This window comes from Trichoderma evansii, assembly GCF_050947405.1.
Source record: "Trichoderma evansii strain SZMC 28006 chromosome Unknown GGI43scaffold_23, whole genome shotgun sequence".
Lineage (NCBI taxonomy): Eukaryota > Fungi > Ascomycota > Sordariomycetes > Hypocreales > Hypocreaceae > Trichoderma > Trichoderma evansii.
The window spans coordinates 432278-450967 of record NW_028145183.1 but is presented as its reverse complement, the minus strand read 5'-3'; the positions used below and the strand labels follow the sequence as shown (position 1 = coordinate 450967).

General features: G+C 49.8%; 8 protein-coding genes across 8 annotated transcripts; 4 read left to right on the top strand and 4 right to left on the bottom strand.

Moving 5' to 3' along the window:
* Window positions 1-385: 385 nt before the first annotated feature.
* On the bottom strand, window positions 386-1641 carry GGI43DRAFT_205033 (uncharacterized protein). The gene has a single exon (XM_083200114.1). The coding sequence runs from the start codon at window positions 1155-1157 to the stop codon at window positions 522-524; it is 636 nt and encodes a 211-aa protein (XP_083057113.1). The 5' UTR covers window positions 1158-1641; the 3' UTR covers window positions 386-521.
* A 612-nt stretch (window positions 1642-2253) lies between these two features.
* On the top strand, window positions 2254-4396 carry GGI43DRAFT_205018 (glycosyltransferase domain-containing protein). The gene is made up of 2 exons (XM_083200113.1): window positions 2254-2714; window positions 2792-4396. The coding sequence occupies exons 1-2, from the start codon at window positions 2616-2618 to the stop codon at window positions 4265-4267; spliced, it is 1575 nt and encodes a 524-aa protein (XP_083057112.1). The 5' UTR covers window positions 2254-2615; the 3' UTR covers window positions 4268-4396.
* A 150-nt stretch (window positions 4397-4546) lies between these two features.
* Window positions 4547-8458, bottom strand: GGI43DRAFT_414656 (E1-E2 ATPase-domain-containing protein). Its single transcript, XM_083207062.1, has one exon. It carries the CDS (start codon window positions 8374-8376, stop codon window positions 4948-4950), a length of 3429 nt encoding a protein of 1142 aa, XP_083057111.1. The 5' UTR covers window positions 8377-8458; the 3' UTR covers window positions 4547-4947.
* A 2422-nt stretch (window positions 8459-10880) lies between these two features.
* On the top strand, window positions 10881-11980 carry GGI43DRAFT_430355 (PCI domain-containing protein; the record flags this gene model as incomplete). The annotated part of the gene is made up of 2 exons (XM_083209239.1): window positions 10881-10913; window positions 10983-11980. The coding sequence occupies 2 exons, from the start codon at window positions 10881-10883 to the stop codon at window positions 11784-11786; spliced, it is 837 nt and encodes a 278-aa protein (XP_083057110.1). The 3' UTR covers window positions 11787-11980.
* Window positions 11908-13846, bottom strand: GGI43DRAFT_414650 (RGS domain-containing protein). The gene is made up of 3 exons (XM_083207061.1): window positions 13323-13846; window positions 12586-13261; window positions 11908-12515 (listed from the first exon to the last, which is right to left on the bottom strand). Exons 1-3 carry the CDS (start codon window positions 13496-13498, stop codon window positions 12279-12281), a joined length of 1089 nt encoding a protein of 362 aa, XP_083057109.1. The 5' UTR covers window positions 13499-13846; the 3' UTR covers window positions 11908-12278.
* A 383-nt stretch (window positions 13847-14229) lies between these two features.
* Window positions 14230-14821, top strand: GGI43DRAFT_387181 (60S ribosomal protein eL31; the record flags this gene model as incomplete). The annotated part of the gene is made up of 3 exons (XM_083203892.1): window positions 14230-14310; window positions 14437-14547; window positions 14618-14821. The coding sequence occupies 3 exons, from the start codon at window positions 14230-14232 to the stop codon at window positions 14819-14821; spliced, it is 396 nt and encodes a 131-aa protein (XP_083057108.1).
* A 224-nt stretch (window positions 14822-15045) lies between these two features.
* Window positions 15046-16126, bottom strand: GGI43DRAFT_204849 (protein UBC11). Its single transcript, XM_083200112.1, has 3 exons — window positions 15816-16126; window positions 15425-15757; window positions 15046-15355 (listed from the first exon to the last, which is right to left on the bottom strand). The coding sequence occupies exons 1-3, from the start codon at window positions 15917-15919 to the stop codon at window positions 15253-15255; spliced, it is 540 nt and encodes a 179-aa protein (XP_083057107.1). The 5' UTR covers window positions 15920-16126; the 3' UTR covers window positions 15046-15252.
* A 401-nt stretch (window positions 16127-16527) lies between these two features.
* GGI43DRAFT_414647 (serine/threonine protein kinase CHK1) lies at window positions 16528-18689 on the top strand. Its single transcript, XM_083207060.1, has 3 exons — window positions 16528-16770; window positions 16874-16950; window positions 17028-18689. Exons 1-3 carry the CDS (start codon window positions 16768-16770, stop codon window positions 18556-18558), a joined length of 1611 nt encoding a protein of 536 aa, XP_083057106.1. The 5' UTR covers window positions 16528-16767; the 3' UTR covers window positions 18559-18689.
* The last annotated feature ends 1 nt before the right edge of the window (window position 18690 follows it).

Here is an 18690-nt window from a genome sequence, read left to right as displayed (position 1 = left end):
GACGGGATGGTGATTGGGCTGCATTTGCAGGATTTCAACGTCTGCACTCAACTCTGCCTGGCGGTGGACATTCAGACCTACCTCGCGCGCAGCAAGCGAATAGCAAACTGGCCAAGAGCTGAGCCCAGCGCAGGAGACCAGGGGGCCCTGCCTTGGGATATCATCCAGTGTCAGCGCCGGCGTCTTGGCATCGGCTCTGGACGGCCAAGGAAAAATGCGCTGGCTAAATAGCGAGAGCTGCTGTTAATTAATTGTTTGCTCGTCGCGTCTGTGGTTGTCTTGGCGAGGAGGTTCATGACCGGAGTTCATCTTGGCGATTCTCCTTGCAGCCGGTCGCTTCGGACATGACTGCTAGAAGTAAAATGAGTAGAATGTTTCGAGAGCAGTGGGATATTGCTGGGGAAGACTAAGCTGATACGAGGCGCTGTGCATGTATGAATGTCATGATGCGACGAGTCTCCTGCTGCTTCGTATAATCGAGTGACGTGTACATGTGCACAGGAATAGACACGAGAGGCTTCTTACCGGAAACAACCAGATATATCATGCTTGCTCTCTCCTGACGTCGAGCGGAGACGTATAAGGCTACGCAGCCACAGATCAGCGTCGAGCTTGTCGCATCTTTTGCGTGTCTGGGTAAGTTTTCGCCAAGCTTTTGGTCTCCATAATATACAAATGCCGCCGAGGGCGTCGAGTCGACTGTTTCGTCGTTCCTCGTTCCTCATTTTGCACCAAATGCTGTGGCTAGTGCATGGCTTAGTAGTTTTGCATCGCTTCACTCTCGCAGCGTCCTCCCAAAATGCAGATGCATCTACGAAATAGTATTCGACATATAAGCCAGGTACTATACGCTGCTTCACTTCGGCGCAATAATCTCCGAAACAGCCGACGTCGCGGGCCGCATTCAGCCAACCAACTGCTAGCCGAGACCCATGCATGATATTGGACGCTTGACGCCCGTACAGAGTGGCCTGTAAAGTTAACATCACTGCTATCCGGCGCCTAGAAGTAAAGATGAAAAATAGAAATGCAAGTGTCAAGCCGTGCTGTACAGGCACAGATACTGTAACAAAGACGGAGCACAGACATCCAATGTTACCGCCCATGCAGGAGAGATCGTCGGATCTGCACAATGTCCATCTGCCAAATTGGACCATCTCCCGAGCCCTTGTGCAGTGATTGGCATCTCCTAGCACGGGAGAGGGAGGTACACATGTTAGAGGTCTGAATTGCGTGCTTACCCGGCCGTTTCTAATATGAGCATCCTTGCCTTGGCACGCAGTTATCTCGGATATCTGAGGCTGCTGGACTTTGTTACTCTAGGTTGCGTGTTTTATATGTATACACTTCACCGATAACTGCAGTGCTTGTTCCCTCTAAGACCATGATTGAGGTTGTTGACGGTATTTGACAGCTGATTGTCGTTGCACTAGAAGAGTAGCACTCGTACCCCGTACTGTCATGTTTGATGAACATCGGGTGTCTCAAGTTGACACTATTACTGATAACGAGTGATCGGCAGAGCTCAATTGCAGGGAATGAAGATGCAGCTTAATCCCACCTCCATCCTCGAGATATAAGGGGATGAGTGGCAACCGGGGATGTATAATAAACTTATACAAGGCACCACCATCTTTAAATAAGCATGATATCTCTCGCTTACCGTGTGGACAAGCCAGTGTAGAATCCTTAGATTGGACACTACACCGCCGGCTGCTCCTTGCTAGATGTGTCTCTGCCATCCCAATTAATGTTATATCCAGCGTCGAAGCATTACCTATTGCTTACAATTTTACAGTGCAGACTGGTGGTGTTTTTGCAGCCCGCACGGCCCCTCCAATAGGAACTCCATCTAAATCAATACGACAAACGACGTACAGTACTAAATAGTCTTTCCAAACCACCAGGGGCAGCGACAAATGAAAAAGGCAGAAAGAGGCTCTAGGCACGACTTAGCGTCCCCAAGAGGAAAACCCACCTGAAGATCCAACCTAAGATCCATCAGAATGGCGCTGACCGAAGATCATTAGTCCGTTCCATATCATATTCTACATAATACCCTTAGAGGAAAAGCCTTCATTTCAATACTTCGTATGTGCTATACACCCACTCAGGGTTCTTCCCAATATGTACAAGTGCCGTCGTAAATCTCACTCGCTGGTGGTTGCTTAATCCACCAGTATGAGCGACAAGTTGCCGGAGAGCAATAGAGCGATCGTCGCCATGTCGATCGCTTTATAGGCGCGAAGCCGCACCCGCCGAGTCTGAAAGGACTTTGGCTGGCACGATGATCTTCTCCTCGACCTTCTTCTTTTTCTTCATTCCTGTCTGAAGAGGCTCTTGGACGCCTGCGACCTTCCCATTTGTCGCTGTCTCATGCGGATCGCACAAGTAGACCTTGTACTTCGATCTTGCCGCTCGTTTTGATCTTTGTCTGTAATCAGACTGTGTGCTCTGCACCACGTACAATCTTTTTGACTTTCTATTCGTCATATTCCCTTCTTTTTCTCTCTCTCTTTCTCTACTTCTTTTATATTCTTTCTCCTAAGTTTATTTCATTCCGTTACTCTATCTTGTCGTTCGGCTGTAGGTCGTCGACGCTCCCACTAACAAGCATGATGGCCTCATCAGGTAGGCGGCGAAACATCTTCGCCGTCGCATTCATTGCCTTGTTCTGCGCTATACTTTTCTACTACAACTCATATCCCGATCCTGTATGTGACCATATCCCCTAGTTCCGTGCTCTTCGCATATACGTTGTCGCATAGAGCTGATGTAAAAGCGCCGTTAGGAGGAGCTCATTGCTATGCTACCAACATCTCTAACATCGTCGTCTTCAAACTCTTCGGTATCCAGTCCAGACTCAGATCCAGATTCTACCCCAGAGCCAAAGACGTCGAGGCTACACTATCTCGTCCCGGCCAGCCAGCCGAATTTACGTTTCTGCTACAATTTAGTTTCTGCTGCCGTCAACCGCTATCCAGTTCCTACACTACTTGGCTGGCATGGAGTCAACGAGTTCGATGCCGCAAAAACTCATCTTGCCAAGGTGCGAGCTATGGAACAATATTTCAACTCGATCCCACCCGAGGAGGACGACGATTTGGCAATCATCGTGGATGGCTATGATATTCTCATTCAGCTACCTCCCGAGATTCTGATTGAGAGATACTTCCAAGTTGCTGAGCGCGCTGATGCTCATCTAGCGCAACGGTTTGACGTCAGTGTTGGCGAACTCCACAGGCGTGGCCTTCGTCAGACCGTCTTCATGGGGCCCGACAAAATTTGCTGGCCTGTTGATCACCTGGCGCCTCGATGCTGGACTGCTCCCGCATCACCCATATCGCCGACTGCTTGGGGCACGCATATGGGAGATAATTTCATGTTCTACTCTGATCCACGATGGCTGAATTCAGGGACGCTCATGGGACCCATTGGCGATCTAAGGAGTTATATTGCCGCCACAATGGACGAGATTAGGGCCACATATGACCCTCAGTACGAGTTCAGAGAATCGGACCAATACTATATGGCCAATGTTTGGGGCCGACAGGAATATTGGCGCTCGAAGATGATGGGCAGCGAACTCCCAGAATCTCCGCATGACAAGATCATCCCGGCTAAGAGCGATCCTCCCCAGACGACCGAATATCACGTTGCCATTGAGTACGAATCGGCGCTGTTTCAAACCAGGTCTGGATATGAGCCTTATTTTGGATATATGCATTTCAATGAATCTGGCTTGACAACTAAACTTACGGTTGATATCCGTGAAGAAGGGCCTTTATTTAAGCCTCCCACCATCAAGATGCCCAAGAATGTTGTCGCTTCGCTGAGCAAACTGTACGATGCTATCCCAGAAGCTCACCCGGGGTCTACATCAGCAGACTGGCTCAGCGTTGTCGAGCTGGGCGTCAACTTTGTCACCCACCATATTTACGGCCTTTGGCACTGTACCGGGGGCAAAGAGTTTATCAGTCTCGAATGGCCCATGCTGTGGTTTTATCCCTATGTCAAATCTCTACTCAAAGCCGCCGTCAAGGCCTCGCAAGCCGGCGAACCCCTGACGCATAAACTCATTGATGGCCGAAGGTGGGTTCCGAAGAAGTACTATCCAGCTGGTGATACCCCTGATGACGAACTCGGCGGGGGCTGGACGGACCTGAATGACGAGTTTGTTGCGTGGAAGGATCTCTGCCAACCTCATAACGATGTACTTTTTGAAGGAGAAGAGAAGAAGCCAACTTTGGGAGCGGGTGGACTCTAAATTGAAGTTTGTAACCCAAATTTGGAGTTTTGAGATTGGATATAGGGCATGATTTTTGGCGTCTTTTCTGACTTGGGAGTTTTATTTTTTTTGTACTATGGGGTTTTTAAGGAAAGGAAAGGATTGGTTTTTATTTTTTTGTTTTTTTTTATTCCCATTCAACGATTACTTTGTACGCATTCTGGGGTAAAGTTGCCTGCGGGCTGGTTTGGAGACATGTATATATGCTATTGGATTAAGGCATTAGAGCCAAAGAGATGGATATGAGAGGTCTGACGCATGATCAATTTTTTTCCCTTATAAGAACTATGGATGTTTCCAATCAGATATATCTTGAAAAGTCATTTGCAATTTCTTTTACGTTCTATAATCATAAGCACTATTACAAGGGCATCATTCGCTGGTTTTCAGTGGAACTTGCTACTATTCAAAACACACAAAGGACTGAAAAAAATTTCATGACATATGAAAGACATCTCGATTATTGATACTGAGGATCATGTCCCTAATTAAAACGCCATTATTCGTCCAACACCCACGCTATGCTCCTTGGTCCGGCCAATTACCATTTCGTTTACAAATCCAACCAACTGCCATCGTCATATACACCCACGCGCGCGCACGGCTAACAACAAAACAGGTCCAACATATACACACATCTCGCATTAAAAAGCTTGCATTTAAGCCTCGAGATCTTCCAGTGCAACGTATCCCTCGCCGCGCTTCGTGCCACGAACACGGCCAAACATCTCCTTTGCCCAGCCAACGACGCCGGAGCCGCTCTTCCACTGCAGGTTGCTGTTGCCAGAGGCGTCGAGTGAGTTCTCCTCGAACCACTGGGGTCGCTTCCAGTACTTGAGCATGAGACTGCTCAGCACAACGCTGACGCTGCTGCAGGCCATGGCGCCTGCTGCCACCATGGGGTGCAAGTGAACACCGAGGGGCAAGAAGAAACCCATGGCGAGGGGGATGCCGATGACGTTGTACAGGCAAGCCCATGCCAGGTTCAGCTTGATGCGGCGGAAGATGTGTCGGGTGAGGTGCATGGCGGACGGGACGCACAGCAAATCATCGGGGCGCATCAGGACGATATCTGCGGCCTCCATGGCGACGTCTGTTCCACTGGACATGGCAATACCAACATCGGCCGTGGCCAGGGCGGGGGAATCGTTGATGCCGTCTCCTACCATGGCAACAACTTCACCTTGCTCTTGGATCTGTTTGATGATGGTTTGCTTCATGTCGGGGCTAACACCGGCGAATACGTTCTCAGGGGAGATGCCGACAACGGCCGCAACGGCCAAGGCCGTAGGCCGCTGGTCTCCGGTAACCATGGCAGTCTTGACGCCCATGCGGTGGAGCACAGAGATCGCCCAGAGCGCACCATCCTTGATGATATCCGAAAGGCAGAGGTGGCCAGTGTATTGTCCATCGATGGCAATGAAGATGTTTGTTGTTCCTGCGCTAATATTTTCTGATCGTGAGCCCTTGCCTTTGCCCTTTGTTGAGGAGTTGGTTTGATCCGCGGCATCAATGGCACTTTGGGGAACCTCGACACCATTGCCTTCAAGGAACTTGACGTTTCCGGCTAGAACCCTGTAACGAGTTCTTTCAGCAGACAATGCAGGCTCAACGAGGGCGTTGATTCCTCCACCAACAGTAAGCTTGAATTCAACGACGCTACCGGGAATGGCACTCTCAGCATCATGAATTCCAAGTCCTTCTTTAGCAGCAGTCAAAATGGCTTTGCCAATCGGGTGTTCGCTGCCCATCTCGGCAAGACCAACAACTGACCACCAGAGTCTCTTTCGTAGCGAGTCACCCTTCCAACCGAAAACCAACTCCATCTTGGCAACGCTCATCTTGCCGCGTGTGATTGTGCCGGTCTTGTCGAATACGACTTGGGTAATTTTGGTAGTTGTCTCCAGTGCAGCTCCGCCCTTGATGAGGATACCATTCTCAGCTCCCACGCCCGTTCCGACCATGACAGCAGTTGGTGTCGCCAAGCCAAGGGCACAAGGGCATGCAATTACAATAACGGAGATACAGATCTTGATGCAAACCATGACCTTGCCACCGCTGTTATCCTTGGTGAAGATCATGGGCGGGTGAGGGAGGACATGGCTGAGAATCAACCATACGAGGAGAGTGAGTAAACTAAGAGCCAGAATCAAAGGAACAAAGTAGCCTGCCAAAGTGTCGGCCAATTTCTGAATAGGGGCCCTCGTGGTCTGGGCGTCCTGAACGAGTTTCACAATTTGGCTGAGCTGGGTATCGCGACCGGCTCGAGTGACACGGAAATCCACTCTGCCATTGCCGTTGACAGTGCCTCCGATCAAGTTGGATCCTAACCGCTTCTGCACAGGCATAGCCTCTCCGGTTACCATGCTCTCATCGACATAGGTTTCACCTCTGACAAGGACACCGTCGGCCGGGATTTTATCACCAGGTCGAATAACGACGATATCCCCAGCCTGAAGCAGATCGGTCGGGATGCTCCTTTCCTCGTAAACTGAAGCATTTGCCTCGTCTGAACGCTGGGCCATGTTGTCGGTAGACTCTTCAGCAGATTTGGCCCATGATTCCGATGCCTTCTCTACGGCAATAGGATCGGCGTAAATGGTTGCCATTGAGGGAGCGAGAGACATGAGGCGAGACAGAGCCTTTGAAGTTTGGCCTTTGGCGCGGTTCTCAAGGAAGCGGCCAAGAGAAATGAAAGTGAAAAGCATGCCGCTGGTCTCAAAAAACACACCTGGTCGAGAGTGCGGTGGTAGGATAATAGAAATGATCATGGCAATAACACTGAAGAAGTAGGCGCAAGAACTGCCAAGAGCCACAAGGACATCCATTGTAGGTGCACGGTGCTTGAGTGATTTGTAGGCTGCAATGTAAAATCGTTTTCCGACACCAAATTGAATTGGTGTAATAGCAATCATGCAGACGAGATCGCCGAGATAGAGACCAGAGATGAGCTGAATGACACCGAAATCTAGGCTCGGGAAAGCCATTGGCAGGATCATGCTGATGAACATGACCGGGACAGCCACTGCGACACAAATCCTGAAGGTGTTTTTCCATTCTGTAATCTCTCTTGTTTTAGCCAGCGACTCGAGCTGTGCGTTGTTGTCTTGGCTATCCGCCACCAGGGCATTGAAGCCCGCTGCTTCCACCTCCTCGACGATTGCGCGAAGGCCAGTGACGGCAGGCTTATGTGTGACTGAAAGGCGATCAGTAGAGAGACTGAGTGAAGCAGACTGGACACCAGGAAGAGCCAGCAGCTTTTCCTCGAGAGCCTTTGCAGCGGCAGCATCTGGGCTACCATAGACCTTGAACTGTGAGGTGGTTGATGTGCCATTTTGGTCGTGGGCGTCAAAAGTGGTAGACAATACTGTGGCATCAAACCCGCAGTCTTCAATGATTTCAGCGATCTTATCAGCAGTGAGCTTCGCGATGTCATGGGTAATGACTGCGCGCTCAGCCAGAAGACTGATGTTGAATTTTAAGACGCCCTCAACTCCCTTGAAGCCTCCCTCGACAGCAGAAGTACAGGCACCGCATGTCATTCCCTCGACGGCTACAGTCGTAGTGGCAACGGTATTTGCGGGATCTTCGCTCTTGGCGCTGGCTTTGCTCTCAACGATTTCGGCGCCAAAGCCTCGGTCTTCGATGATTTCAGCGATTTTCTCTGCTGACAGAAGCTCCGGATCGTGCTCGATAACGGCTCGTTCGGAGAGGAGCGATATGCTGAAGGTCTTGACGCCAGGAATATCCTTGAAACCGCCCTCCACAGCAGAGGTACAGGCGCCACATGTCATGCCCTCAATCGCGACTGTTGTCGTTACTACTCCGTCGTCTTCGCTCTCGGTCGCCTTGTCTGAAAACCGAGGAACAACTGGGGTCAAGAGGTCTGTTGAAACAACTTCGGCGTCGAATCCGGTATCCTCGATAATCGTTCGGACTTTCTCGGCGCTGAGGATCTGCGCATCGTGCGTGATAACGGCGCGCTCCATGACGAGGCTGACAGAGACGTTGCCGATACCTTTGACATTCTTGAATCCACCTTCGACGGCCGACGTGCAAGCTCCGCATCTGTAGAAGAGAAAAACCATGTCAGTGACAACGTTATTTGGAACACTTTCGAGTTCGGATGGAAGCCGGCGCAACCTACGTCATGCCGCCAACGCGCAAAGTGGTCGTTGCCATGTGCGCACTCTTGGGCGCAAGACCTGCATCTTCATCGATGTCCCTCCCGGGGACCTTGATGTATGCTGGAGCCATGATTTCTCTCTTCAAGTTCTACTACTTTTTCTGGTCTTTTCCTTTTTTATATATTGTCTCACAAGCGGAAAAGCAAAGGCCCGCGCAGGGGACGGCGGAAAGCCTTTCACTTAATGTTGTTCACCTTGAAGCCGCAAGCATCGCACGAAGAATAAAGAATTAACAAGAAGCTGGATCGGTCGGTAACCGGGCCTATGGGCGAACCAAGCGTCGGATTTATTCAGAGACCAGCTCCGCAAGAAAAAACGCAAACGGATGGGAGTGAGGATTTAATAGTATCTAGCCGGATCGGATTTTGTCAGCAAAAAGTGTCTCGCCGAACAAGCCGCGGCGCTTATCTGCAGAGGGGAACCCAGTCACGGCCCTCCGCCAGAAACCAGGTAATGATTCTCATTTATACCTGGCACGAGAGAAGTGAGATGCAAGGGAGATGCAAGGGTGCATAAGGTTACCGTACTATTATAAATCCTTCCAAGAAGGAGCCAGGAAGATGCGAATAGCGCCACAGAGAGCCAAAGCTTAAGCCAATACGAACGCCCGGTCGCAGATGGGTGTGTGGCCGAGTCGCGGTTGGTCGCTCAAGAATAGCGCTGCTCGTGGTGGTATCCGGAAAGGTGGGAGAATAAGAAATCAAGTGGCTCAATAGGGACAAGGCTTGGCGGGAAAAGCAAAAGCCGGACTCAGCCCAACAACGTCAGAACGTACGTAAGAAAGGAAACAAAAAGCACAATGTGACCAGCCAGGGCCGCAAGGTGGAGGAGAAGGAGAATGAAAGAAATGAAAGAGAGGAAATAAAAAAAATAACGACGCGTAAGGATGTTTCGTAGGCTCTGCACCCAGTTATACGTAAAATGCTAAATAGGAGGAAGACGGAGGTGTTGCATCTGTCGCACTATTGATGTTTTAGGGAGGCTAGCAGCCGCCTATCGTGAAGCCCCCAGGCGGTACAGAGGCTGGGCCCTGTTTCAGCAACGCTGATGTGCCGGTGCGTCGCTGAATAATCGCTCTCCCCGCCTGTTAAATGCTGATGAAGGACCGCAATCATTTCGTTTGGGCAGACGCGTACAGCACCTACTTTTGCCTTTACTGGGTAATGCCTTACCCAAACCGCCTGTATTCCGGATTAGGCCAGTAGTCTACATATACTCTCGCGAGGTGAAGAACGCTTGCGCGTCGTATAAGTCAAGATATCAAGCTCGTGTGCAGCCGCACATGCTTCTTAGATCCGAGTAAAGCTGTCCGAGAATACAAAAGGCCGCTGAAATTGCCATTGTGACAGTTTCCGCTTGGTCAGCATGCAGCGAGCCCTAATCCGCTCCCTGCTACTTCTGTTTTCAATCTGGTCAGCATGCATCAAACCCCAATATGCTGCTGCTGTACAGTAGCATCGCCAGCACCTCGGACAAATAATAATACTCCATGCAAATCCCTTTTCCCATTTTGTTTAAGCTCAAGCTATCAAATGTCAGCTAAAAGATGACAACTGATTCCAAGGGTATTTCCCCTCTTCATAATGCATCTGTTTGGTAGCAATGTTTCTGCGGAATCTCGCTTTCGCGGATAGAGCCGCCCCTTCGGCCCTTTGAAGCTTGTCGTAGTCTATCTTTATCATCCTTCGGGTCAACTCAATCGAAATTATTAATGGATGCGCGTATTTACAAAGTACAGCCTGTAGATGAAGCTGCCAACATAGATGAAGATATCCGAGACATTCACAGCTAAGCTGCCAGCGTCTAAGTACATGTACCCCAATACCTACTACTTTGTACAGAGTAGCAGCAGCAGTAGCAGCAGCTATAATAATAACCCTATTCTGTGCACCGCTAATTTCTTCAGCTCTTTATGGCTCAAAAAGAAGCTTTCGCATCTCCTGAAATAAGACTTCAATAGAACGAATACTGGTAGATAAAAGATAATAGTAGCAATAATAGTAGCACTATTAAGTTTCACTAGCCCAAGGTGCACCTCTTAACCTAAAATCGCCCAAGTCCATTCCGTTTCACGCCTCTCCACTGTAGCTAGGCCCAGCGACCACTCAGCACTGCTGCCTTCCAAAACCTCAAACCTTCTTGATACACCTAACCCAAGCAAAACAGATCCAGACTGCAGATTGTCGGCACTAAACAGCAACCCACACCACATCCCGAAGTCATATACTAATACTGTTTTTTGGCGCCTTTGTTCAATAGCTTTCTAAATTGTCAGCCTCGCTTCTCAGATCGAGATTATCTTACCCCACTCTCCGCCGCAGTCAGTGTGCGGCAGCCTCTCTAGAGCGTGATCCATTAGCCTGCCATCACGTTTCAAGAAATAAAGTCACAGTAACGGCATCACCATGGAGCAAACCAAAGCGTTGAACGCTTTAGAGGTATGATCCCCCTAATACAAATAGGTTCTCCGGTATACGACATTCGTATTTACGCAAGCATTGCCATAGCCTTTCCTGGCGCTCTCAAAGTCAGCAACCTCTCCCCGCGCTGCCGCCGATCTCGTCACTCGCGCAACCTCAGCTCCAAACACCTTCATCTTCACTGAGCTCCTCCAGACACCGCAGATTCAGGCCCTCGCAGCCAGTCCAGAGTTCATATCATACCTTACGATACTCCAAATCTTCTCCTACGGCTCCTACGGGACATACCATGCCACCGCCGACCTACCCACCTTGAACGACACCCAGACCCTTAAGCTGCGGCAGCTTTCGCTTCTATCCCTGGCTAGCGATCGATCAAGCCTATCATACGATGCGTTACAAAAGGCTCTAGGCCTCTCTTCACCCCGAGAGGTGGAGGACCTCGTCATCACAGCCATCTACGCCGGCCTCTTGCACGCCACCCTCGACCCTGCTCGCCAAGCCGTCTCAGTAACAAGCGTTGCTCCTCTCCGAGATCTCGCTCCCGGCACAATCCCAGATATGATTAGTGCCCTGCAAAATTGGGGTGGTCGTTGCCAGTCTACCCTCGGAGACCTCGAAGAGCAGATCAAGAGCATTCGTGATGCGGCTACTGTACGAGAGAGGGAGAAGCGAGCCTCAGACAAAAAGTTACAGACATTAGTGGAAAGTGTGAGTGAGGATAAAAGCATGCTCTCAGGATACCCACGCGACAATCTGACTCGAAGGGCTATCAGCAAACGCTCCATGGCTGACCCCACGGGTGTGGAATCAAATGCCGAGCTAATGGATATCGATGACTTACACCCAGTGGACGATGTGGCCAAAAGAGCCAGTAAGAGGAAATTGTAAACAGAGGCAAGGCAGAACGTTGGCAAGATAAGCGGAACTTAGACTTCCAATGTGATGTAAATTTAGACAGTCACGACGAAATATGATATAATACATGACTTAAACAGATTACAAGCAATCCAGTACCCTGATATTATTGAGGAATATAAAACGTTAGACCAGCAACTCCAAGCCACGGCTGATGATACAAATTGCCTGTGATACAGATAAAACGAAATAAAAACATGTAGGTGTATATATAGAGAGAAAAAGTCTAAAAGCTCGCGCCAAAGTCCCTGATGTTATCTTTTTCGGGTCTTAGTTTTAAGGGGAAAAGGTATCCTATCGCCCGATTATACCCTATAAAAATTGTTCGTAACGGTCGTCATTTGAATTAGATTAATCTTGCTCTCAACGGTACGCGCACGGAGATAGCCTGTGTCCAAGATTTTGCGTACAAGCCAATGTGATGTCCGGCATCCACTGGCTGAGAAGAGACATGCGAAGCAAGATTTAGAGTCTTTTGCCTGGGACAAGAATGAACAGAACACATAGTCCAGCATCAATCAGAAGAGTCACAGCCAGTACCATCATGGCTCGCTTCGCAAGGAGGCGGCGGACATAGGGTTCTCTAATGCGCGAGAAGTTAAACGGCGTGTACTCGCTGAATCCGATGAGTGCCAAGATAGGGTCCAGGGAGTACTGGTATGACGCAAGGAAATAAACGCCAATGGTGAATGGAAGAATGAGCTGAGAAAGGGTGACATGTTAGCAGGATTTTCCATAGCCAGGTTGAATGTCGAACTGGAATAAAACTTACCCAGCATCGAAGCGCTCTAGATTTATCAAGGAAGATGAGGATGAACGAAGTCCAAAACGCTCCAAACATGGCAACAAGTCCAATAATGAGACGCATGACGAGGGTTGGGGGAATGAGATTGCCCAAAGCCTTCATACGCAAGAAACCAGGAAATGCATCTCGTTCCATCGCCTGGAATACATAGTCCTTAGCCACATCAAAGACTTCCGGGTCGTCTCGACCATACTCTTCAATGTTGGCCGTAACGTCCTGGGTAATCGATCCGGGCAGCGTAATTTCTCTTTCAGCTCCAGGCATCAAGAATGTATAGAGAATTTTCTCGGCAGAGGCCCTAATATCCTGTCGAGCAACCGTATGGGCCGGAGAGTTTGAGTCTGTCGCATCATGAGATGCACTGAATGGAGGGCTAGGCTTCGTGTGGTTCGAGCCGCTCTGCGTTTGAGGCGATTCGTGGCTCACATCTTCGCGCAAGAAGGCCGACATATGGGCATCATGATCTCTTTCCTTCTCAGTTGGGTACCCCGATGGACCAGCCGCACGAGAATCCAGGTCGTCAAGCCCCAGAATAGACGATCGCTTAGAAGTCTTTTCCAGATCCGGAGTCGCGATGAGAACTGATCGTCGAAGTTCACGGACGTAATGGCGACAAAGCGACATGTGTTGTGAGACATCCAACCTGGCCAATACGTCAGTATTCCATCATATACTCTGCCTATTTTATACTTGATGGTTCATACCAAAAGTCCAGGTAGTCAACAGATCGTTGCTGGTCTCGCATATAGATGTAGAACGAGAAAAGATCAACAGGAGGAAGAGTGCGACGGCTCAAAACCTCGAAAAGGGTTGGCAGTCTGTTGCGCGTCATGTCGGGCTGAGGCGTTGTTGACGCCGTGGTTTCTCGACTGTCTGCCATGATGGGCTATAAGATTGTTGATTGTGATGGAGCGAGCGAATTCCTTGAGCTTGATATAGTAAAATTTCCAGCTATAGCTTGGTACTCCGGTTGCTAGTTGTGATAATTTGTGCAACGAGCAACAACAGAAGCTCGCGAGAAGGGAAGAAATCTCCCTGCCAGGGGAGTGACGGCGAATCTGGGCGCGGACGAAAGCGACGAACAATGATGCGATAGGACGAAACGAGCGAGAGACCGAAAAGAGAAGCCGTCACACAGGAGCTTGTAGTAGCTCGTTGCCGGTGGTGATGGCTGGAATGCGGCGGCGATGGCTTTCTTGGACGCAGTATGGAGAACGGGTCATTTAGTTTGGCGCTGGTTTCATTTCCGCTTGGGGCGCAGACTGGCGTCGAAAACTGATGCCTCAGGTGCAGATGCAGCTGCGAGTTGGCCCATCACGTGAATTTAGGTGGAGCCCGCAGCGACCCTACCATGATTGGCTCGCTACCCCCACCACAGGAATTTCGAGCCTGCCCTACGCACAAAGATTTTGTGGAATTTAGCATTTCCGACTTCAACCACCTTTCCCAACGTCAAGACCGTGAAGAGTCGATCCGCAGGTACGAAGCGCACCAAACCTCTCTCCCTCTCACATACGGAATCTCTGTCAAACGCTGGTCGCAAGAGAATCCTCAACACTCGCAATTACGCCACCTCTCGTTCGACTCGAAAACTAATTATCCAATCCAGAAATGTCGTCAAAGAAGCCTACTCAGCGCTCCGCCATTGCGGACGTGGTTGCCCGCGAGTACACCATCCACATGCACAAGAGAGTATGTCGCCTCGATTACCCAAGCGAATTATCGAAAAGCAAACAAGAGGAGGGAAAGAAGGGAAAGAAGCAAAGGCGATAATTCAGGATTTCATATACAAGGAATGCTAACAGTTGGTGTGTAAAGCTGCATGGTGTTACCTTCAAGAAGAGGGCTCCCCGTGCCATCAAGGAGATCAAGGCTTTCGCCACCAAGGCCATGGTACGACTTCCCAATCGCGACATCCCGATGAGCGCAGTTTGACTGCTTGGCGATGGACACGAAACTCTTCACCAATGGGCCATGAATGCTAACTCATTTCCCCCAGGGTACCTCTGACGTCCGGATCGACCCCTCCCTCAACAAGAAGGTTTGGGAGCAGGGTGTTAAGGGTGTTGCCTACAGAATCCGAGTCCGAATCTCCCGACGACGAAACGACGAGGAGGGTGCCAAGGAGAAGTTGTACAGCTACGTTCAGGCAGTCAATGTCAAGAACCCCAAGGGCCTTGCGACTGAGGTCGTTGAGGAGTAAAGAAAACTTGTTTCTCATTGGGAATGGTTCTGGGGTGGCATGGCATTACGGAGTTGCAACCGGCTCTTCTAGCTTTTCACGCTTAAAATAAAAGACGGCAATGTGATCAACAAGGTTTTTTTTATTCCACAACGAAACATCTCGCCTCGGCAACAATTGCCGCGGTAGAGAGTCCCTGATTGTTACAGAAGGGAGAGTGACGGGAAGCAGCCTGGTTAGGCGGTGATTTGTCATGATGAATTTGACAGGTTCTATTATATGTTGTAACCGGTCATGCGCTTGTGAAAGGGATGGACAGCCCCCCTTTCCCCAGCCCTAGTTCTGGAAATGCAAAATACACCCAAATACCCTATCAAACGATTGACGTGTGCTCCAAAGACTCCAGGTACCCAATAACGTAAAATCATAAAGTCTGCACGCTATGAAATGCTTTACTCCTCCTCAATGTCGCGGTGTCGTCCTAAAACCTTCTTCTTAAACTCTTCGGGGTCCTTGTCCCACAGCTCTGCGGCCTCGCCGTTCAATGGAGATGCACTGTAGAAACGGTATCAGTTAGTGACTGTTTTATTGCTGTTGGTCGCGTGAGTGAGCGAGGAGGCATACTTGTTGGGTTCGCCGAGTAAGCTTTGCAAGCTCAATAGGACAGTCTGAATGTTGTAGGCCGCGGTCCACTTGTCCTTGAGAATGTCGAGGCAGATGCGGCCGGAGAAATCGACGTTGGGGTGGTAGATGGGCGTCTTGAAGAGGACGGTAGGTGGAGCATACGGATAGTTGGATGGGAACGCGAAGCTCAGCTTAAACATGAGGCCAGAATATGGGGTATCTTCGGGGCCCTCGATGGTGGCGGTCCAAGACATGAGGTTGCCATCAGCGGAGGGAAACGCGGAGATTCCGGGCGCTGGTGAGGTCATGAGGGTCATCAACTCGGTCTGGAGCCTATTGAAAACGTATTAGCATCTTTAGCAACTTAATATCTTCACTAAAGAGCACGCACCGTTTGGTGACGCTCTGGGAATCCGGGCCCTTGCGAGCGGCATTGAGCTTAGATGCCTGGACGCTGCCGGGGGCGGCGTTCTGGTTGTCCTCGGTATACTCCATTGTAAACAAATCGGACGATGATATCCTGCGCAAGAAAGGGCAAAGGAGTGAATTATTAGAGATAAAAAAGTGGTCCAAAGTACACGAGACGAGCAAAAAAGCTGTCTCGAAAAAGAGATGATGGAGATGGGTTCGAAGTAGGGAAGGGGTGCAAATAAGCGGCAGGCGTTCCGCGTTGGGCAATAACGAAACGGCTTCAGAAATTCCCAAGAAACAAGGCAGCGGAATGTAATGTAGGTAATTACCTAATAAGGTAGGAAGGTGAAGTGACGAGCCCAAGAAGATATAACTGGGGAAAGCTGCCTGAATAAAGAAGAAAAAAGAAAAGCAAGGGTTATGCGCACGAGATAATGACGGGGATCTGAATGGATGGGAAGGTCGAGATTGGGAGGAAAAAAACACGTCGAGTTCAGGTCACCTAAGACACGCCTTGTTGCCGGTCAGCCAGCGTGGTTTCAGTGAATGGGGACCGCTATTGGGGGCGTTTGCCGCAGCAACGCACCGAGCAGATAAGCTTTGAGCTGTGCAGCCAATGGATAGTGGCGGGGCTCCAGCGAGAACAGAGCAAGCAAAAAGCAAAAAGCAAAGGCCCATAAATTCAATCAGCTCCAAAACCTCTTTACACGGTAGAGGCGCGCTATCGTTAACAACAATTCAGATATCACTGCCTAATTGTAGTGCTTCAACCATGCTCTCTGAGTAGGGCTTGAACTCTTACCGTTGCGTTCTCGTGTTTAATTCATCTTTTTACACTTCTAATTTTCTTTTCCTTTCTATTTCAAATTTTTGCCTCTGCGCGGATACAATACGCTATATAGAAAGAAGCAGCTTCACTAATAGAAATCATCATGGTGAGTGATTGTGCACCCCTTCCAAAAGCTTCGATACGACCAATACTGCAATTCTTCTTTCACGTGCTCAAATTTCGTATGAATACTGCTAATTGTCTCATAGTCGCAGCTTGACCCATTACCAAAGGAGTTGCCTTTCCGGATCATATCCAAGACCGTTGGTCGCGGTGCCTATGCTTCGTATGAGCACATCTCATTCACCCCTTGCTTTGCAAAACCCACCCTCCAATTCTTACTAATGAATAGAGCAAAAACAGAATCAAAAAGGCTATTCCATTAGACTCATCAAGTCCAGTGTTCGCTGTCAAGCTTATTCACAAGGGATACGCCACTAAGCATGGCCGCATCTCTGCAAAGCAACTTGCCATGGAGGTCTCTCTCCACTCTCACATTGGTCAGCATCCCAACATTATCGAGTGGTTTGCTTCGGGAGAAGACGCTATATGGCGATGGATAGCCATGGAGTATGCAGAGGGCGGTGATCTCTTTGACAAGATTGAGGCGGATGTTGGTGTCCGAGAAGATATTGCTCAGATTTACTTCCTCCAGTTAGTGGGTGGCGTGAGCTTCATGCACTCCAAGGGCGTGGCACATCGGGATCTTAAGCCGGAGAACATTCTCCTGTCTCAAGATGGAAGCTTAAAGCTGGCCGATTTCGGAATGGCAACCATGTTTGAGTACAAAGGCCAGCGCAAGACCAGCTCAACGCTCTGTGGCAGCCCGCCATATATCGCGCCAGAGATTCTTGCCTGTGGGAGAGTGGATAAGAGAGCACCCAACTCAGCCAAGTATTCACCAGACCTTGTTGATATATGGTCATGCGGAGTCATCCTTTTCGTCTTGTTAGTTGGCAACACGCCCTGGGATGAACCATCGTCGACAAGCTGGGAGTTTGGCGAGTACGTAAAGACATCAGGGAAGAGCTCAGATCCCCTATGGGAGAGAGTCCCTCTGGAAGCCCTCTCCCTTCTCAGAGGCATGATGTCCGTCGATCCTCAGAAACGCTTTACTTTTAATCAGATACGACAGCATCCTTGGTATACACGTCATAACCCGCTGCTCACTGTTGATGGCAGAATTCTTGACCCCATTGGGCTGGCCACCAAGATGCTAGAAAATCTACGAATCGACCTCAGCCACATACCTACGACTAAACATGGCTACCTTCCAACATCTCACGATCCAACTATTGATTCTGGACTCAACGCCGGGCGATTTTCGTCTACCCAGCCGGACGCCCCAGTTACTCCCATCATCGATAAAGACTGGGACTGGGAGGCTCCCGTCCTTCGCTCCAGGGCCCTGCCGTCTTCTTTGCCTACGGGCTCTTATAACGCTCGTCGCACGCTCCTCGACTCCCTTGCGGATGAGCCCTCCGTGTCACAGTTCTCGCAAATTCCAGGACCGTCTATGTCACTCACACAGCAGGCTCGGCGATTCCGTGACATTTGTCCCCCCGAATCTCTTACTCGCTTCTTCTCCCATGTGCCCTCTGCCCATATTATACAGATGCTCAGCGACGCCCTACATCAGTTAAACGTCCCTTTGGCTCCCGTCACGCCGAATCCGAATAGTAGCCCCATAGTCACCATCAAGATCCGTGCTATCGATGGTCGGCGACAGAGTCTGCACGGAGAAATTTGTGTGGACAAGCAGCCGCTCCCAGATGGCTTCGAAGTTCTAGACATTCGGTTTGTCAAGATCAAAGGAGATCCCCTCGAGTGGCGGCGGTTCTTCAAAAAGGTGGTGGTGCTCTGCAAAGATGGTGTCTATGTCCCGGAGGCCTAGGGGAATTCGGGACACTTGTTTCCTCATGATGAGCATATAATGAAGAGGTTGCCTGAGCTGGTTGTGGAACTTTCTGGATAGCATGCATTCGAAGTAATTTATGTATATATAAGCACGCGACATGGCCGATGA